The following is a 15,997-nucleotide window of genomic DNA, read 5'->3' as shown; positions in this document are numbered from 1 at the left end:
GGTTCTTGCATTGTCCATCTTGTGAGATGAAAATAATCCAGAATATGCTTATCTGTGGAAGATCTTCCTACTTTCACAGCAGATAATGACAGCATAAAAGCATTATTCTACTTAGAATAACTAGTGTGTGTACAAACCCTTTACTTTCATCTACAGTTGTTATGCACTCTCTTTTTCAAGGGGCAAAGGTACTTGTGTATGTCTCTAGGGACCCAAAGGTATACTCTAACTAGATAGCAGTGAGCAAAATTGGTGTTTACTTGTTCTACAAGGAGCTTGGGAAGTAGGCACAGCCTTAATTTAAATTCTTTTATGCACATAATAATGGCAGGAGCTGTGGTATTCATGTAAGTAGGAAAGGTTGAATTTCTGCTCTTGGATAAGAAAAGATGAATTTTTTGAAGGCAAAATGATGCCATCAAAGTGTCAGGGCAGGACTAGAGCTAATAAACTTACCTAATGACTTTCAGCTGTCTATTCTGTATTTGGGATTGAGTTTTATGGCCATGGCAAAGTTAGCAGATGAGGGACAGTGAAATATTTGGTGATGCTTTGTGAGAAGAATGTCTTCACTGGGATAGATGTCTGTTTTGGGGTGGTGAAATGTTTCCCTGGTCTGACTTTGTTTTTGAAGCTCTCTGAAACTGAAGAAAATAGAAGCACTGATAAATTCAAATTAGAGAGCATCCTGGTTTTACATCTCTAGTTTCTTCATTATTCTTGGCTCAAAATTGAGAGGTAGGATAGAACAGGAGCACCTGAGAGCTCTGAGTTTGTAGCACTAGTTACTTTTCATTGTCTCATGGCAAGGAGGAATGCAGGCCTGTGTCTCATTACATCTAAGGAAAGTAATTTCCATCCTGCCTCAATAAATGAGACCCTGGTACTAGTCCTGCAGCTATTTTTTTCTTTTTAATAGTGCACTTAATTCAGCAAGGCAACACAGATATGCAGATATGGCTTAATTAAAAAAAAAAAAAAAGCCTTCTACAGAGGGGAAATGGCCTGAGAATGGCAGCTCAGTCTGCTCCACCAACTTCCACAGGATTGTTTGGGACTTTATTTTCATTGATAATTCATTCATTCAGCTTCTTTTGACTTGAGGTGTAGGTATTTATTGCTCTCAAAATATCTAGTTGAACCTTCAGTTTGGTCATTTTTCTGGCTAAAAATTCAGTAATTTTCTGGAGATTTGTGGGGCTGATGGATTGATTTAGTGGAAGTGCCTTGAAGAAGTCAAGATGATGTTGATATTTATTTTTTATTGACAATCAAGTCTGTGCCTTATGCAAGGAGTGCCCTGCAGTCACTGCCTGCTGGCAGTCAGCAGTTTACACCACCTTCCTGACCCCTGCATGAGGCAGTGGATCCAAAATTTTGCCTAGCAGGACAATTCAGCAGCTTTCTCTTTTCCTAGGGATTTTGCTGATCTCTGCAAATGAATGTTCTGGTAGCAAGATCCTATTCCTGGCTTAGAGCTTTTCCAGAGTAGCAGCAGATGAGCAGATAAGAACTCACAAGTGACAGGCTGGATGAAACATCCTTCCTCTGTGTACCAACTGTTAACATCAGCCTTCAGCTATTGTAGTACAGGCTTCTGCCTCTTTTAGTCAGTGTTTAGACACAGAACTGATACACAGAAAATTAAGTGATGAATTTACACATTTGGTGTAAATCTTCAACCAAAAAAAAATCTTGAAAAGGCCGAAACACTTTAAACTGAAAAAACTGTTCTGGAGACATCTTTTTAATACTCTAGTGAGGGGTAGGTATTTGGCTACATAAAGATGTCTCCCAGCAGCTGCAAAATGAGAGAAAATATGCTTTGAGAACATGTGTTTCAGAAATAGTCAATCTCAGATGGTTGCTTGTCTCATCAATGCAATTCTGGATGTTACCAAGACATCTGTGTTGGATAATTACTGCCTCGACCTCAGCAAAACTGACAAAAGCTACAGCAAATAAACTCTACCCTTATGAATTATGCTTTATTAACCTGTCAGTTCTTTTTAAAAAATAATGGGCAGTTCTAGGTAAAACTTGACATGTTTTATTATGTGTTATGTGTCCCATCTATCCTTTTTATGGTACTGACTAAGATATAATTGGAGCCCAGCATATCTCACAGCAGTTAGATCACAGAAATTGCAAGCTCTAATCTGTGCCTGTCAGTTGTAACAAATATTATCATGACTTTGAGCACATGGATTGTCTCTTCACCAGATTAAATGGCTCAGTTTATGACCTGCATGCTTGGATGAAAAAAAGGAGCCAAACTGAAACAGAGCCTTCAATTAGCTTTTGATACTGAGCTGGGACCAGATGGTCATTTGTTTGTTGGGGGGGTCAAGGAGAGACTTGGCTGCTTTGGCTGCAGCTTTAACTACCTGGGTGGAAAGCTTCAAAGAAAACCTGTGTTCTTTTAATACTAGATTTTGGCAGAGTATTGTTCTGAACTTGAGATTGTGTACCCACCCCACACTCCTCAGGTTGAAGTGGTGGTGTCTGCTGACACTGTTCTCTCATAAACATGTTTTATTTGCTTCCTATCTCATTCATAAACGTGATGGCCTTTACTGCCACCAGAACTTAGACTACTCATCTCTTGGCATCTGTTCATTTAAGCAAAATGTAAATTTTTCATGTTCTGCAAAATTCTTCCCTGTTGCCCTCTATCCCCAAGTGCAGAACATGGTGGAGAAGCTTTATCATCCCATCTTGTCTGGGAGAAGAGAGCTTTTTAAGCCATGCTTGCAAAGCTTTTGTTTCATTTAAAAATGTAGCCAGGTGTTTAGGGTGAATATTATAGCTCTGATCAATGAAAATGCATTTATTTCTGAAAACCAACCTGAGGCTGGGTGCTGTTTTCATTGAATTTTACATAATGCTTCTGGGCAAATAGCCCCTGGGGTTTGTATTTCTGCTGGTGTCTGTGTGCTGCTTTCCTATGGTTCCAGGCAGCTGCCAGATATCCACACAGTGCTGTATTTACAATGATTCCTTGGTGTGCTCTGGGCTGTGCTGTTTCCTCCATCCTTGTATGGTCAGAAACAGCCCAGCCTTATTGCTGTCATTGTTTGCCATACTATCAAAAAGAGCACTGGAACTAACCTGCCAGTATTCCTCCTTTTCCTTTGTCTTCTAAAACATCCTTGGATAATCCAGCTGGAAACCTTGCTTCTCCCTCAAAGCCCCTGGGAAATGCTGGCCCACAGGTGACACAGAGGACCCCTCAGAGGGTGGGGAACACACTGTAAGACTGCTGATCTCTCATGTGTTGATCACAGTGGGTTGCAAGGTTCCTGTTGTTTTGCCATTTTTGCTCACTTCTTCTCCAAAGTGAAGTTTCAGTAAGAAGATTGGAGGATCTGTTGGCCACAGATCCGAGAAGCCTATGCAGCTCAAGGGGAGCGGAGATCTTGATGGGGGTTTTAACCCTTCATGTAGCAACTGCATGTTTAACATTGGTTCCAGCTTGCTCTGCTTCCAGCCTCAGATTGTGATACTCAAGTACAGCTTGATCCACTCATCAAGAAAAGAGGGAGGGAAGATGTTTAAGTCTTTCCTGCCTTGTAGGCATCAATGGGGCCTGATGCCAATCTGCTGCTCCTTTATCTGGGCCAAAGGCAGTGCATTGTTTAGCATTTAATAATAAGATTAAGTATGTGAGGAGCACCTGGCACTCTTCATCTTAAGGTTAAATGATGCTTGAAGTGTTTCTGGCAGGTGGGGAAGGCTGTGTTTTGAAAAGCCCTGTTTTTTTTGTTGGTCATTCTCTGAAGCACTGGAGTGCTTAGTGGAAGGGCTCATTCTAGCACAGAGTTTAATCAGTGTTCATGTGGTACTCTCATAGAACAGTGAAATTCTTGTACCAAGGGATTATTGCGTCCTAGGAAGCCAACATACTGATTTCTCTCCTGTCTGTGCCAGTTTCTCAAGAATAAAACAAGTTGTTCTCACTCACTGTGCATACAATTAGGTATATTTATTCTGTGCAAAGCAATTTTGCTGTGGATCATGGAGTTCTTGCATCCCAGCACAGGGACAAGGAACAAAAAAGAATGTAAGCCTTCCTGTCCTTGATTGTATGAATCTGCACTGCAGTAACCTTAAGCACTGAGATTATAGCATGTGGTTAATCACCTGCTCTGATATTTACAATGTGGACTTCAGAATATTCTCAAACTTCTCAACCACCAGTGACAGCTGACCCTTTAGATTCACTAACTTCTTAGCAACTGAGGCTTTCCAGAATCTTATTCATGAAATACCTAGATTTTAGGCCTTTCAGATGAAGTTCATGTTTCTGTTGTTTTTTGTTTATTCATGTCTCTTTTTCCCTTTCTCTAGTGAAACTGTGGTCTACCAACTTGGACAACTCAGTTGCAAGCATTGAGGCCAAGGCTAACGTGTGTTGTGTCAAATTCAGCCCATCCTCTAGGTATCACCTAGCTTTTGGCTGTGCAGGTAGGTAAAAGGGACTTGGGGCAAAGGGATATTGTTTCTTCCTTCCTTTATTCCTTATTTTCCCCAAATGTGAGGTTGGCTGCTGTGCCCAAGACTGAAGTATCTGTGCAGTTAAAATGTCTGTGAGTAAAACTTCTCAAGTGCCACAGTGCTGTGTCAATGTCATGCCCCAGCCTGGCTTTTTCATTTGGGTGCCTCTGTCAGAGATAAGGCAGGTAAAGAAATCACCCAGTGCGTTTATTGGGATCACTAAGGCAACCAGGCAGAGCTCAGCTCTGGGAGTCTCAATGTGTTAACATGATGAGAGCTGCTCTCTCTGATTTATAATATTGTTGTATAAATGCTACAAAGCCATACTGGGAATTTTAACTGGTTTTACCTGAAGCGTGCTCTAAAGCTGTGGCTGTGCATGTTCCCTTAGCTCCAACTACAATCCCTGTGGGTGGGCTCATGTTTTCCTAGGCTGGGCAAAGATGGCTGTTAACATTTTTATTTTTTTGAATTAGTCAGTGGGGAAGGCACAAGGAGCCTTTTATTCACTTAGATTAAGTGGTTCTTGGTGATAACACAAAGATCTGAGAGCAGAGCAGGTGTCGCTTTGGGAGGAAGCTGTATTGTGCTATGCATACAGTAACTGAAACTCACAGGTGCCTATAAATGTTTAACCAACTCTGCATTTTCTTTCTCCTTGGGGAGTTTTAATGGACTTGTAACTACTTGTTCTGACAACATTTGTTCTCTCTACGCTCTGGGAGATACATTGATCATTCTTGCAACCACTGGTTTGCCATTTCATTCAGGTGTTCTCATTTCCAGGCCGGTTCTACTTTGGTAGTAATTCTTAGGAGGCAAAAAATAAACTTACATTTTGAATCCAAAAATGGATTCAAGCTGGAGCGTAAAATATTGACTTGCTTGACAGGCATCTCTCTGAAGTTTAGTGAATTAGATGGAAAATAGTTGAATAGCAATACCTACTACTAGCATTTGAATGAGAAGGGACTCTAGGGAAAGATGAGCACTAGCTCCAAATGGATCAGCCACTGATTAAAATATACCTGTAAAAGCACTATGAAACAAAATTCTTCTTGATAAATAGATAACTGGGATTCTGGGCCACCTGAAAGTCAAAGGGGGGGATAAGGCACACATTAATCAAGGAAGGCTTCTGGAGCTGGAGGGCACATGGGGTAGGAGCAGGTGGGAGTGTCTCTGTCCCCACACCCAGACCTGACAAACTGGGTTTGTCTTCAGCAAGTGTGTTGAGAAAGAAACATTAGGAAGCCCTAAAAGTTTCATGGAGGTTTTAAAGGACTGCATGTATGTTTCTATGACTTAGAGGATGCTGAGGGGTTAAAGGGTATTTGTACTGAAAGAAGTGTTTATATCTGCTTGATGTTTGGTAATTGAATCTCTACATAAAAATGAAAATGGATATTTGATTGATATTATGATTGCTGAAAAAATTACATGGGGTAATTGAACCAATGGAAATTACTTCCCACAATGGAATTCTAATTGATCTTTAAGCCATAAATACATGTGGGGAAAATGACATATTAAAAGAAATACTGGAATCTTGAAAGACATTATTTGTGAACTCCTAAAAAATAATGCGAGCAAAGAAATGAGTTAGTGTCGACTTTCATACCCCATATAGTAAAACAGTCATGTTTAATGTCTTATGATGGAGACAAAGGTTTTTCTTCTCCATCAGCTTCAGCTAGTCTTGCTTAATAATTTCATTTAGTTTGTGGAAAAAGGAACATAACTGTTGAATAGCATGAGTTGTCACATAGGCTACAAAATTAATAAAGGAAGAGTCAAAGCTGACTTCCTTGATTAGTACTGGGAAAAGAAAAGCAGGGAACAGGGTACACTAACTTGATCACTCCTGTTTGCCCCCAGCAGAAATAAAAATGAACAATCCACAACACTAAACACTAATTCAGTGATCAGTGTAGGGGCCAATTTCAGAAAGCTGTCTTAGCATGTGAGGAAGCCAAGGCAGGGCTAAGAGGATTTTCACATTTTGAAAACTGTTTCAATTACTTATTCAGTGATTTATTGAAGGATAGAAGAGCCGAGAGTTCTGAGCATTTCATGCCCCACACAGTCTTCTATTGTATTTAAACAGAAGTGCTGTTTCTGTATATGCTCTGGATTTATTTGCTAATTTGATGGAGCTTAATGCTATATATGTGTCTGTATTTTTGTGTGTATATCTGTATATATCTATAGTTTAAGACATGATGAAGTAAGCAATTCATAAAATGGTTAGGGAGGAAGTATTGGTATGTAATGTTTGATCTATAAAAGGAAGAAGTAAATTGATTTACTCTACTGTTAATTACATACACATTTCAGTTCCTTTTTTCTGTATGCAGAATAGCTGAAAGCCATCATAATTTCTTTAAGCAGTGTAAGTTTGACTGAAGTAGAAATTTTTTCAGGGTTGACATTATTTTCTTTAAAAGTTCTCTCTTAACCATTCATAAAGCTGGAGCGTCTTTTCATAATGTCCTGTTCTTTCACACCTTGCTTAAACAAAGCTCTTCTCTGCTCTTGACAAATGCATCTTGCCCAACTGCATCCATCTGTTCAGAATGGCTCCTTGAAGTGGGTTTTCCTGATCAGATACTTCAGCTAGATCAGCATCTCTGTGCTGGTTCCTCCCTTGCCTTCACCACAGAAACAGGATGACCATCTTAAGGTCCTTGTCCTTTCCACCCTGTCCCCATCTTACATTTCTTCTCACTTGTTTGTAACATTTTGGCTGTTGGCCCACACAGCCCATGATGCTACACTGTGCACAGGTGAAAGGCTGAGAGGTACATTTCTGCCTTCTCCAATTTTAAAACTCTCTTTTACAGAAAAATTTAGGGAAGGTCCCTTAGGGATCTATCAACACATGGCATGAATTAGGTGAGCTGAGACATCATAGGGTTCACAGCCTGACTTTGCTTCATTCTCTGTAGGGAATCTTGAACCAGAGGTCTGGGTTTATAAAAACATTTCCATCTGCACCCAGTTTCCATGCTGCATTGCCAAGTAAAAGGAGGGAACTGAAGGACTGTGGATGGGGGTGGATTTGGAAGCAAAGTCAGGCTGTGAACCCTGTGGCACAGTGAGTGAAATGGGAGGGGTCTGTCACAGGATTTGCTGTGATGCTTTGATTTAAATGTAACCATCTTTAAAAGTGTTGTTAGACTGAATATCTCCATGAGGAACACTTTTCTCTAATAGAAAGCACAGAGTTGGCTTCAGATGATGTAGGAAAACAAGCTTTAGATGCAACTATAAAAGCAAATCCCAGGATTAGCATCTAATGTGGATGATATATAAGTTTCTTTTCTGGACTCTTCACTCTGAAGCTTTTAGATGACCAAAAAAAAATTATCTTGGGTAGCTTAAAACAGAACAAATGGGCCATAAACTAGAAATAGAGCCTATAGAAGAGAGAAAAATGGATATTGGTTTTAGAAGTAATTCACTTAAAATCAGGCACTTCAGGTGAGAGGAAAGCTGGTGTATCTGGCTACAGCCTGATAAAATCTGTTGCAGTAGAGAGGGCATATGGGGTTGGTTGTCTGTCTCTGCCTCTACACACGCTCAGGATGGTTTTTGCACGCTGGGCTTCAAAAGATGAGTCTGGACGCTAGGTTTTTCGGTCTTCAGAATTGTTTATTATTTTTTATCTATAAAGTTTTTTTTCTGCTTGAAGGATCTGACTAGCACGGCAGCTAAAGGCACTCTGCTCACTTCTAAGGCGGCCGCATCTTTTATAACAAAAACTACGTATATCATATTTACTTTTTGTCTCTAATACTTATCATCTTCGTCACTAACTACACTCTTATTTTAGACTAATCTTCAAATGCTAACACCACTCTAGAAGATGGAAGACAGGAAGAAGAAAGAAGAGCTTAGTGGCACACTTTGATTCTTCTATCTTGTCTTTACAACTCTTTTGTACTAAAACTCTAAAATTTGTGATTCACTCTATAATGATATTTTCTTTTCACCATTTACACTTGAGTGATTCTCGCAGGTTCTATTTCTTCATACATCGGTGGCACATCTCTAGATGGATCAAAATCAAGCTACTAAGTGCTTTTGGCAACATTGTAAGACTCTTGAGCCCCCCAAGGGTTCTCTCGGTAGCTCTGGACATCAGGAGTGATGTGCTGAGCTCTCACAAGGGCACATAAAGAAGAAAAGACCCCTTTTGCTTGTTACTTTAATAAAATATTCTATCTGCATGCTTACTGAGTTGAAACATTGTCCAGTATAAACTGTAATCACTGCCAAATACAAAATCAGGTCATTCTGTGGTCTTTTCCTCTTTTTAAAAACAGATAGGGTTTTATTCTGAAATTAGCTATATAAATCATGGCTGAAGTTATTATTGTTCTGCCTCAGCAATAGCACTGATGTCCCTAACCCATATATTTTCTAGCAGTGCTGTTTCCCTGCTTTAAAAAGAAAACTAAAGGCTGAAAATGCATCATGCACTTCACAGCTGGAATGTCCAAGTTGTGCAGTCTGGGTGAGATCAGACTGTCTGCTAACTCCAGTGAGCTCAGTGTAGCTATTGATAGTAGGAATGTTTTATTCCCAGCCTGCTGTAATAGTGTCAGCAGCTACCACTGACTTTTTATTTCCCATATATTATGCAGAGGTTTTGTAAGAATTCAGAGATCTGAAGTTTCTATGACATTAGGTGCATTATCTCCTCAAACACTGTATTTTTTCCCTGAAGGACCCACAAATCCAGCAGGTTGGATTGAGGGCTGAGAGGGGTTTCTCAGGGCTGCAGAGATGCAGGACAGAGACTCTCTCCTCTCCAGGAGCTTCACAAAATAAGTGCAAGCATTAGAGAAACACATATGAACAGGATGGCAACAGAACAGCTGCAGCATAGTCAGAGCTTAAGGTTTTGCTGCATTAGTTTTAGCTTTGGTCAGTTTCTAAAACAGCTTTGCTATGTTGTCACAAACTCTTAATAGTGTGGGTTCAGATGAAGTGACCACAGCAGAGAAAAAGTGGGATGGTGCTGATTGCTGCTGATCTTACTACTTAGAGCAACAGAGTTGGAGACTGCCTGCATTGGAGATGCCATACTCCCTCCTAAACAGCCCAGATTTTGCTTTTCCATCTCTTCTTCACTCTACCAATTGCATGGCCAAAACTGAACTGCCTTTTTTCTGGGTTAGGTTATTCCCTGATCCACTGAGCACCCGTGCCAGCCCCAGACAGGTTTTTGGCAGCCTGCATGAATGCCAGTGTTTTTTAACAAGGGGCAAACCCTCAGTGAACGTGAGGTGTGCTCTTAATGCTGAGGTTCTCCTCTCTTACCAACTCTCTCTTCCTTATTCCCTTCCTGCTTTTCCTTTGAAGGTGATTTTGCCCTTCCCCACCATATTTTCCAGGCTGTTTAAAGATGTTCCCTGTGCACCATCTTTGGCATTGCACAATGGTGTTGTATTCTGGTTTTGAATGGTCACAAAACTAATTTAAAGCTAGGGATCAATAGCAGCATTATGAAGGATTCCTGTTGTGTCAACAGCTTTGTTTTCATTTGCAGCTTTTTACCCACCCCTTAAGGTCTCTGCAGCACCCTGATGCACTTACACTTCAGGGTCAAAAGTGGCTTTTTTATCATCATCATTCCATTTTTCTAATATACTTGCTGTCCAAGTGGGGCCACTTTGGAGACTATCCTGGCCAGTGAAATATTGATTTTTCTGCTGCAGTAACTGGAGCAGTGATTTCTCTTTTCCAAACATCTCCCTGTATAGTTAGCCTTGTACATTGTCTCAGATCTGGGTGACTTACCTGCCTTGTCACTCAGCTCAGAAGAATGATGGGATATTAATGACCAAGAAGGTAGTGTGCCTTTTTGGGAGAGAATTAATGTTTTCCAGCTGAGAGCAAGGTCTTACCTTAATAGATTCTCATGGGTGAGCAGTGTGTTCTGTTGAAAGCCTGCAGTGACTCAGAAAGGATCTATTTGTATGAATATATGACATGTTTAGGGTGGAGTTAGGCAGCTTCCTTGGGCTTGAGCTACGAGATTACCTTCAGTGTATGAATTGAGCTCGGTGTTTAAAGGCACAGACAAAGATTAGGTATTCTTTTCAAGCCTGTGGAAAAACTTCACAGCAGTGAGTGCTCAGAATTCAACCTTGATGAAAGCAGTGGCATGCAGCAGTCCAGGGCTTGCCTATTACTTGGATAGGACTTTACCTGCAGTGTGTCTTTTCATTTTGTGGGTAGGTAATAATAAACCTTCCTCTAGTCCATGATCTCTGAGGCTGTTGGCAGGGGAAGCAGAGGACAAGATTTGTGTTTTGGAAGTGCACATTTGTCACCTTTTATTCAAACTCATTCCAGAAACCACTGCAAAGCCTTTGCTTGTTTTGCATTGAAAAGCATTTACAGCACTTCAGTCAGTGAAGGCATGTTTGGAGGAATCTCTGTTTTTGGCCAGTAAGGCTGTGATCATATTTCTGTCCCAAATTACTTATTGTACTGGAAACACTGAGCTTAGTGGGATGTTTTAGGTGAGGACAAATCTTTGAAGGTTTGATTTACATGTCATCCTTCTTCATGGACCCTGGGATGTAAATGAAGGTGAGATATCAAACCAAGCCTTCTGTTGTCCTGGTGAAGGCAATCTTTCACATTTTACTTCTGCTTGGGACTGACAGTGAGAAGAACTGCACCTATACCATATTATCTAAACTTAAGGTCTTTGTAGTTAAGCTGATTTTTCTGTTCCTGCACATCAGAGATGCTGCCAGATCTGTCAGGTAGTGTCTTTCTGCCTTGCTGCCACTGCTTCCTAGGAAGTCACAAAGGGCCATGAAACCTCCCATCAGTGTGCAGGATGTGTTGCATGTGCAATTTTCACATAAGCCTTAAGAGTTCAAGAGCTGATAGAACTTTTTTACTTACACAGAAAAAGCAGTATCTGACTTGTCTTGGATAAAGCAATTGCAATGAATAGTGACTAACAATATAGAGACCTACTGGGGAGTTTCCTAACTTTGTCCCAGAGGTCATCACACTTCAGTAACAAGTGAATGAATAAAATGAACTTGAAAAGCTCCATTTGATTCTCTAGAGAAAAGGATAAATCTGTCATTGACAGAAATGAGCGTGCTAATTTTTTGCTTAAATATTCTTTTCATGAACATTTTGTCTTACAACTGGCACAGAAACCATTTAGTCAATGTGGCGAAATTCAAATTTAAATTGAAATGAGCCTTAGAATTCAGGAACAGATAGCCAACTCCAACATTCATCTTTTTTTCAGAATGCCAAATTGCTCTTGCTGCTAGCTGTTGCTGTATCCCTGAAGAGTTTAATGCTTTCCAACCTCTGCAGTTTTACTGGTAGCTCATTCAAAGGAATTGCTCTTTGGAATGACATCCTCTGTAATGGCTTGCTGTGTTTTCTCCAGTTCATACTGCAGGGATTAACTGTTTCAGCCTTTTATTTGGGTACTGTGCTTCCATACTAACTGGTGAAGATTGTCACATAGCACAGGAAAATCTGTAACTGGTGAGTGCAGTGTGTGCTCTCATCTCAAAGGCATCTTTTCATAGTGTCTGAGCATCTAAACATTGCATGAGTCTTTAAGAGTAGAGCTTTGAATGTTTGGGCAAGGTTCGTATCAGCCATTTAAATCTCAAGAAAATGACAGAATATGAGACTGTGGATGCATGTGCAAATCCAGTTGCTCTTCACATTACTTGTTTCATTGCCTGCTTTAGGGTATGTTGCTTCTTTTCCACCTTGGATACCTGTGTATCATCACGTGCTTTCCTGTGCTTGTTTCCCTGTGTACACAATCCCCCATACCTTCTTATCTGAAGCTTGGATTTTGGCAATTGGAACACTTCTAATATCCTTCGTCTCTTCCAGTGGAGTCTGCTGTGAGGTCAGTTTAGATAATTAATCAGATCATCATCTTCAGAAGCTAGTTAAGACTAATATCTCCTCAGGCTAGTGCAGAAAAATATAGTTCTGGACTAAAATCAGGTTTTACTGATAATTTGGCCAATTTAGGTTCTCAGGAGCCTGCACTTCCCTTTCCTTAGAGCTGATTTGACTGCTCTGAAGCCTGTTTGGTTCTCTTTGTATGATGTCTGCTAATACAACAGAAACCTGAAAGCTGTTCCTTCATAAATGCACTCTTAAAATCCTAGGGAGGATGTTCCTTCAACATCCATCTTTTGTAATGCCTCAAGCCCTTGTCGACGTGATCTTGACCTCTTAGAGTGTGTGGTTCCAGGGAATCTGACTGCTGCCCTTTCCCTGCATCACAGCTCTGTGACTTGTGCAACTCTGATTCTTTCAAGAGCCAGAGCTGACATGGCTTTAGCGTTAAGAAGAGTGTTTGTTGTGTGCAGTGTGTATCTTGAATTGAGAGAGGTGTGTTCAGCAAGTGGCATGGTATTTTTAGCCTTGACAGATGTACCCAGCACTCCATGTACAAGTTAGGCTCCTGTTGCTCCTGTAAGAAGTTTCATCTCTTCCAAGGTCTAGTCCACTTAAACAGTATAGATTGAAGCACCTTTTACCATAAAATGCCTGTTCTTCACATGTTATGGGTGTCATAAAATTTATTTTGGACATCAGCTTACAGGCACTTAGTGCCTGGAGAGTTATGCATTTACATAGTCAGTGAGAAAAGCTGTGTTAGGAGCATAAGTGAATGTTGCATCTAAACAGTGCATAATTATTTTTTCCTCTTTCAGATGTAAAGAATTAATTCTTTCCAAAGCTGCAGGTTATTACTGCTGTTGTCTTCATTAGTTTTGTAGCATTAGTAAATCTTGCTTGTATGTACTGAATATTTTGTTCCTCCAACAGTCTGATAGACAACAACCCTTGAATTGCACAAAAACCAACTATCCCTTACTCCTGTGAGAAATTGCTATAGCTCTTTAAAACCACAAAGGTCAAAGTTTCAAAAGAGTTCTAGAGAAATCTGTTTTGCTTCCTCTCTCATCAGAGCCCTTTTGTCAACTGATTAATATCTAATGTTTTATGTCTCCTCCTTCTCTCCTTAATGTAAGACAAGTTATTTAGGGTGAAGGCTTTATGGGCTGCTGTATCAAAAGCTTTAGACAAGTCAGTAACAAAATATGTCCCCAGTGTGTAAAGACCATTATCCATAAGCTGGCAAATGTCATCTGTAACTTTGAGCTGTGGGGAGTCTGTGGAATACAAAGGTTAAAAACCCAGTTGGCAGTTCCCATCGAGGCTGCTGTTCTCTTTATCTGTTCAGCAGAGGGAGATATAGATCTTTAGAGGAATGCTTGTGTTGGTAAATATTTTTTTAAAAATAGAGCAGTTGGTGTGAGTAAGAGATGCAAATCACTGGCTGAAGCAGGGTATAGTGTTTCCTGCAGAGCTCTGTCAAAATATTTCAAGTGCTGACCTGAAACCCTGTGCTGGGACACCCCTGAGCCTTTCTTTTGTAGAAGGGTCTTATCGTGCTGTTGGTTTTGCCAGAGATTAAACTGACAGACGTTCAGTCTAACCTCAGCTCTTTATTTCAGTTTTCATGGAGTGGAGCTTTCTCACTGTGCCACTTTTATCACCCATTTTGCTGAACAGAACACTGTTGGTCATTTTCCTTCTCAAAGCTATGTTTTTTGTTTGTTTAAATGAAAACCTGGGCTGGATTTGTGTTGAATTCCCCAAATATGATTTTTTTGAGGGTGGATTTCCATTGGATTCCTTAAATCTAATCTTTGGAGGCTGTTGCCCATCATCTGTATTGCAGTGTAGGAAGATGAGATTAAGTTGTCATCTCCAAATACCCATGTGCCTTGCTCTGCTTTAGAAACTTCCTTTCATCTCCTCACTAACATCATGGGCTCTGGCTTCCTCACTTTAAAGGGTTTAGCTGTTTGGGCTTTTTTAAGATTTTGCTGCCAGAAAAATGAATCATACAGACCTTGCTTAATCTTGTATAGTCTTTAGAGCACATGGGGGAGGTTTTCACCTGCAGGGAAAATATGTATTGAATGCTTTTGTCAAGTTCAGTCCCTTTTTGGGTGACCACTGAATGTTTGACACCTATGAAGATGGGGTGTGCATGACCTCCCCAGGAGTCTGGTACCACTTGTCTAGACAGAACTCTGATAGCAAATATAAAGGAAGTACTGCATCCCAAATCATCTTGGACACACACCTGAAATACAAAATAAGGGCATTGTTACAGTTTGCTGCTGTGGACCAGAGCATTGCTTCTAAAAGAGATTGCTGAGATTTCCCCAGGGCTGCAGAAAAATGGTTATTCAGAGAAAAGCTGTTCCTTCACTGCAAAGGAAACTCCAGGTAAAAAGAAGAGAAATGCATCAAATGAATAATTTTGTCTTAATTATAGAAACAAAGCACTTGCAGTTTCTGCTGGAAGAAAAAATTGTGAATGCAAAGCCATATCCAGCAAACATTTTAATGTGCCTGTGATAATGGCTGTTAGGATAAATTTTTCTTGCTTTACTGGGGCTTTTTTGGAAGGGAAGGTACAAACAGGAAAAATAAAAAATACCAGTTAGCTTTACCTGTGCTGCAGTGTTCTGGGGAGAGGTGTTGGAGTGACATGGGTCATGAGTGACATTCTGCTGTCTGTTCCTCATGTGATTTGTCATGCTGCAGGAGAGAAGCAGCACATTGCATTTTTCAGCAGCATGCTCCAGACAGTTTTGTCTGCAAAGGTTCTTTGCTTCAGGCTGTATCAAACCCATTTTTAATCTCTTGCCTTTACTGTAAAGGAAATTGTTTGTACAGAGGGCACTGATGTCAACTTACTGTTGTTGATATTATCTAATTCCTTCTTCAGAAAATTCTTGTGCTAATTTTTAGTGCAAGGCTTTGTTCCTGTGAATTCAAATCCACTTCTCCCTGTCCCTAATGCATTGTCATCTCTTTTCTTTTCCTGAAGCATCTATTTCTTTTATGTAGTGGAAACTATCACACTGTCTTCCCTCCCAGAAGTGGTTTGTGATAGGCCAAACCCTGTGCTCATCATATCCCATTCCAGTATTACTCTCTCAATTGAAATAGATCTCTTTATACTGTTTTGTTGGCTGGAAGGCTTCTTCACCATTCTTTGTTGAATGCCCAAATGCTACCCTGCATTTCTGTTGCTGAAATAAAGATCCTTTTTTTTCCTCCTCGCTGTCTCTTCTGCCCTGGAAGAGATTTTTTTGGTGGGAGTTTTCACTCCATGAAATTTCACTTGTTGAGTTGAATTATTCCCAAAGATGAAATCTTCAGCTGTCCTATGTCCCCAGGGCAAGATCCACATATGGATGTTCAAACTCCAGCCTGCTTTTCTGTTGTAGGGAAGATTAAATCTCTAACCCAAACTTTCTGAATAAAGCCACCTCAGTCACATGAAGATCTGCAAGTACTGTTGTTTGGTATTACAGGCTTGGCAAGAGTTAAATTGAGCTGTTCATTTTCTCTAGTAAGAAAAAAAAGTGAATTAAAGGACAGCTAAGGT

At 40.3% G+C, this 15,997-nt stretch overlaps 1 protein-coding gene across 4 annotated transcripts in view; it reads left to right on the top strand.

Moving 5' to 3' along the window:
* The window catches only part of COP1 (COP1 E3 ubiquitin ligase), a 124,926-nt gene that overhangs the window by 64,911 nt on the left and 44,018 nt on the right, over positions 1–15,997 (top strand). For all 4 annotated transcript variants that reach the window (XM_059854608.1, XM_059854606.1, XM_059854607.1 and 1 more), the window contains one exon: positions 4,351–4,467. In XM_059854608.1, coding sequence (XP_059710591.1) covers positions 4,351–4,467 — 117 coding nt within the window. The remainder of the gene's footprint in view (positions 1–4,350; positions 4,468–15,997) is intronic.

The sequence above is a fragment of the Haemorhous mexicanus genome, chromosome 9, assembly GCF_027477595.1.
Source record: "Haemorhous mexicanus isolate bHaeMex1 chromosome 9, bHaeMex1.pri, whole genome shotgun sequence".
NCBI lineage: Eukaryota > Metazoa > Chordata > Aves > Passeriformes > Fringillidae > Haemorhous > Haemorhous mexicanus.
This window is presented reverse-complemented; position numbering and strand designations above follow the sequence as displayed.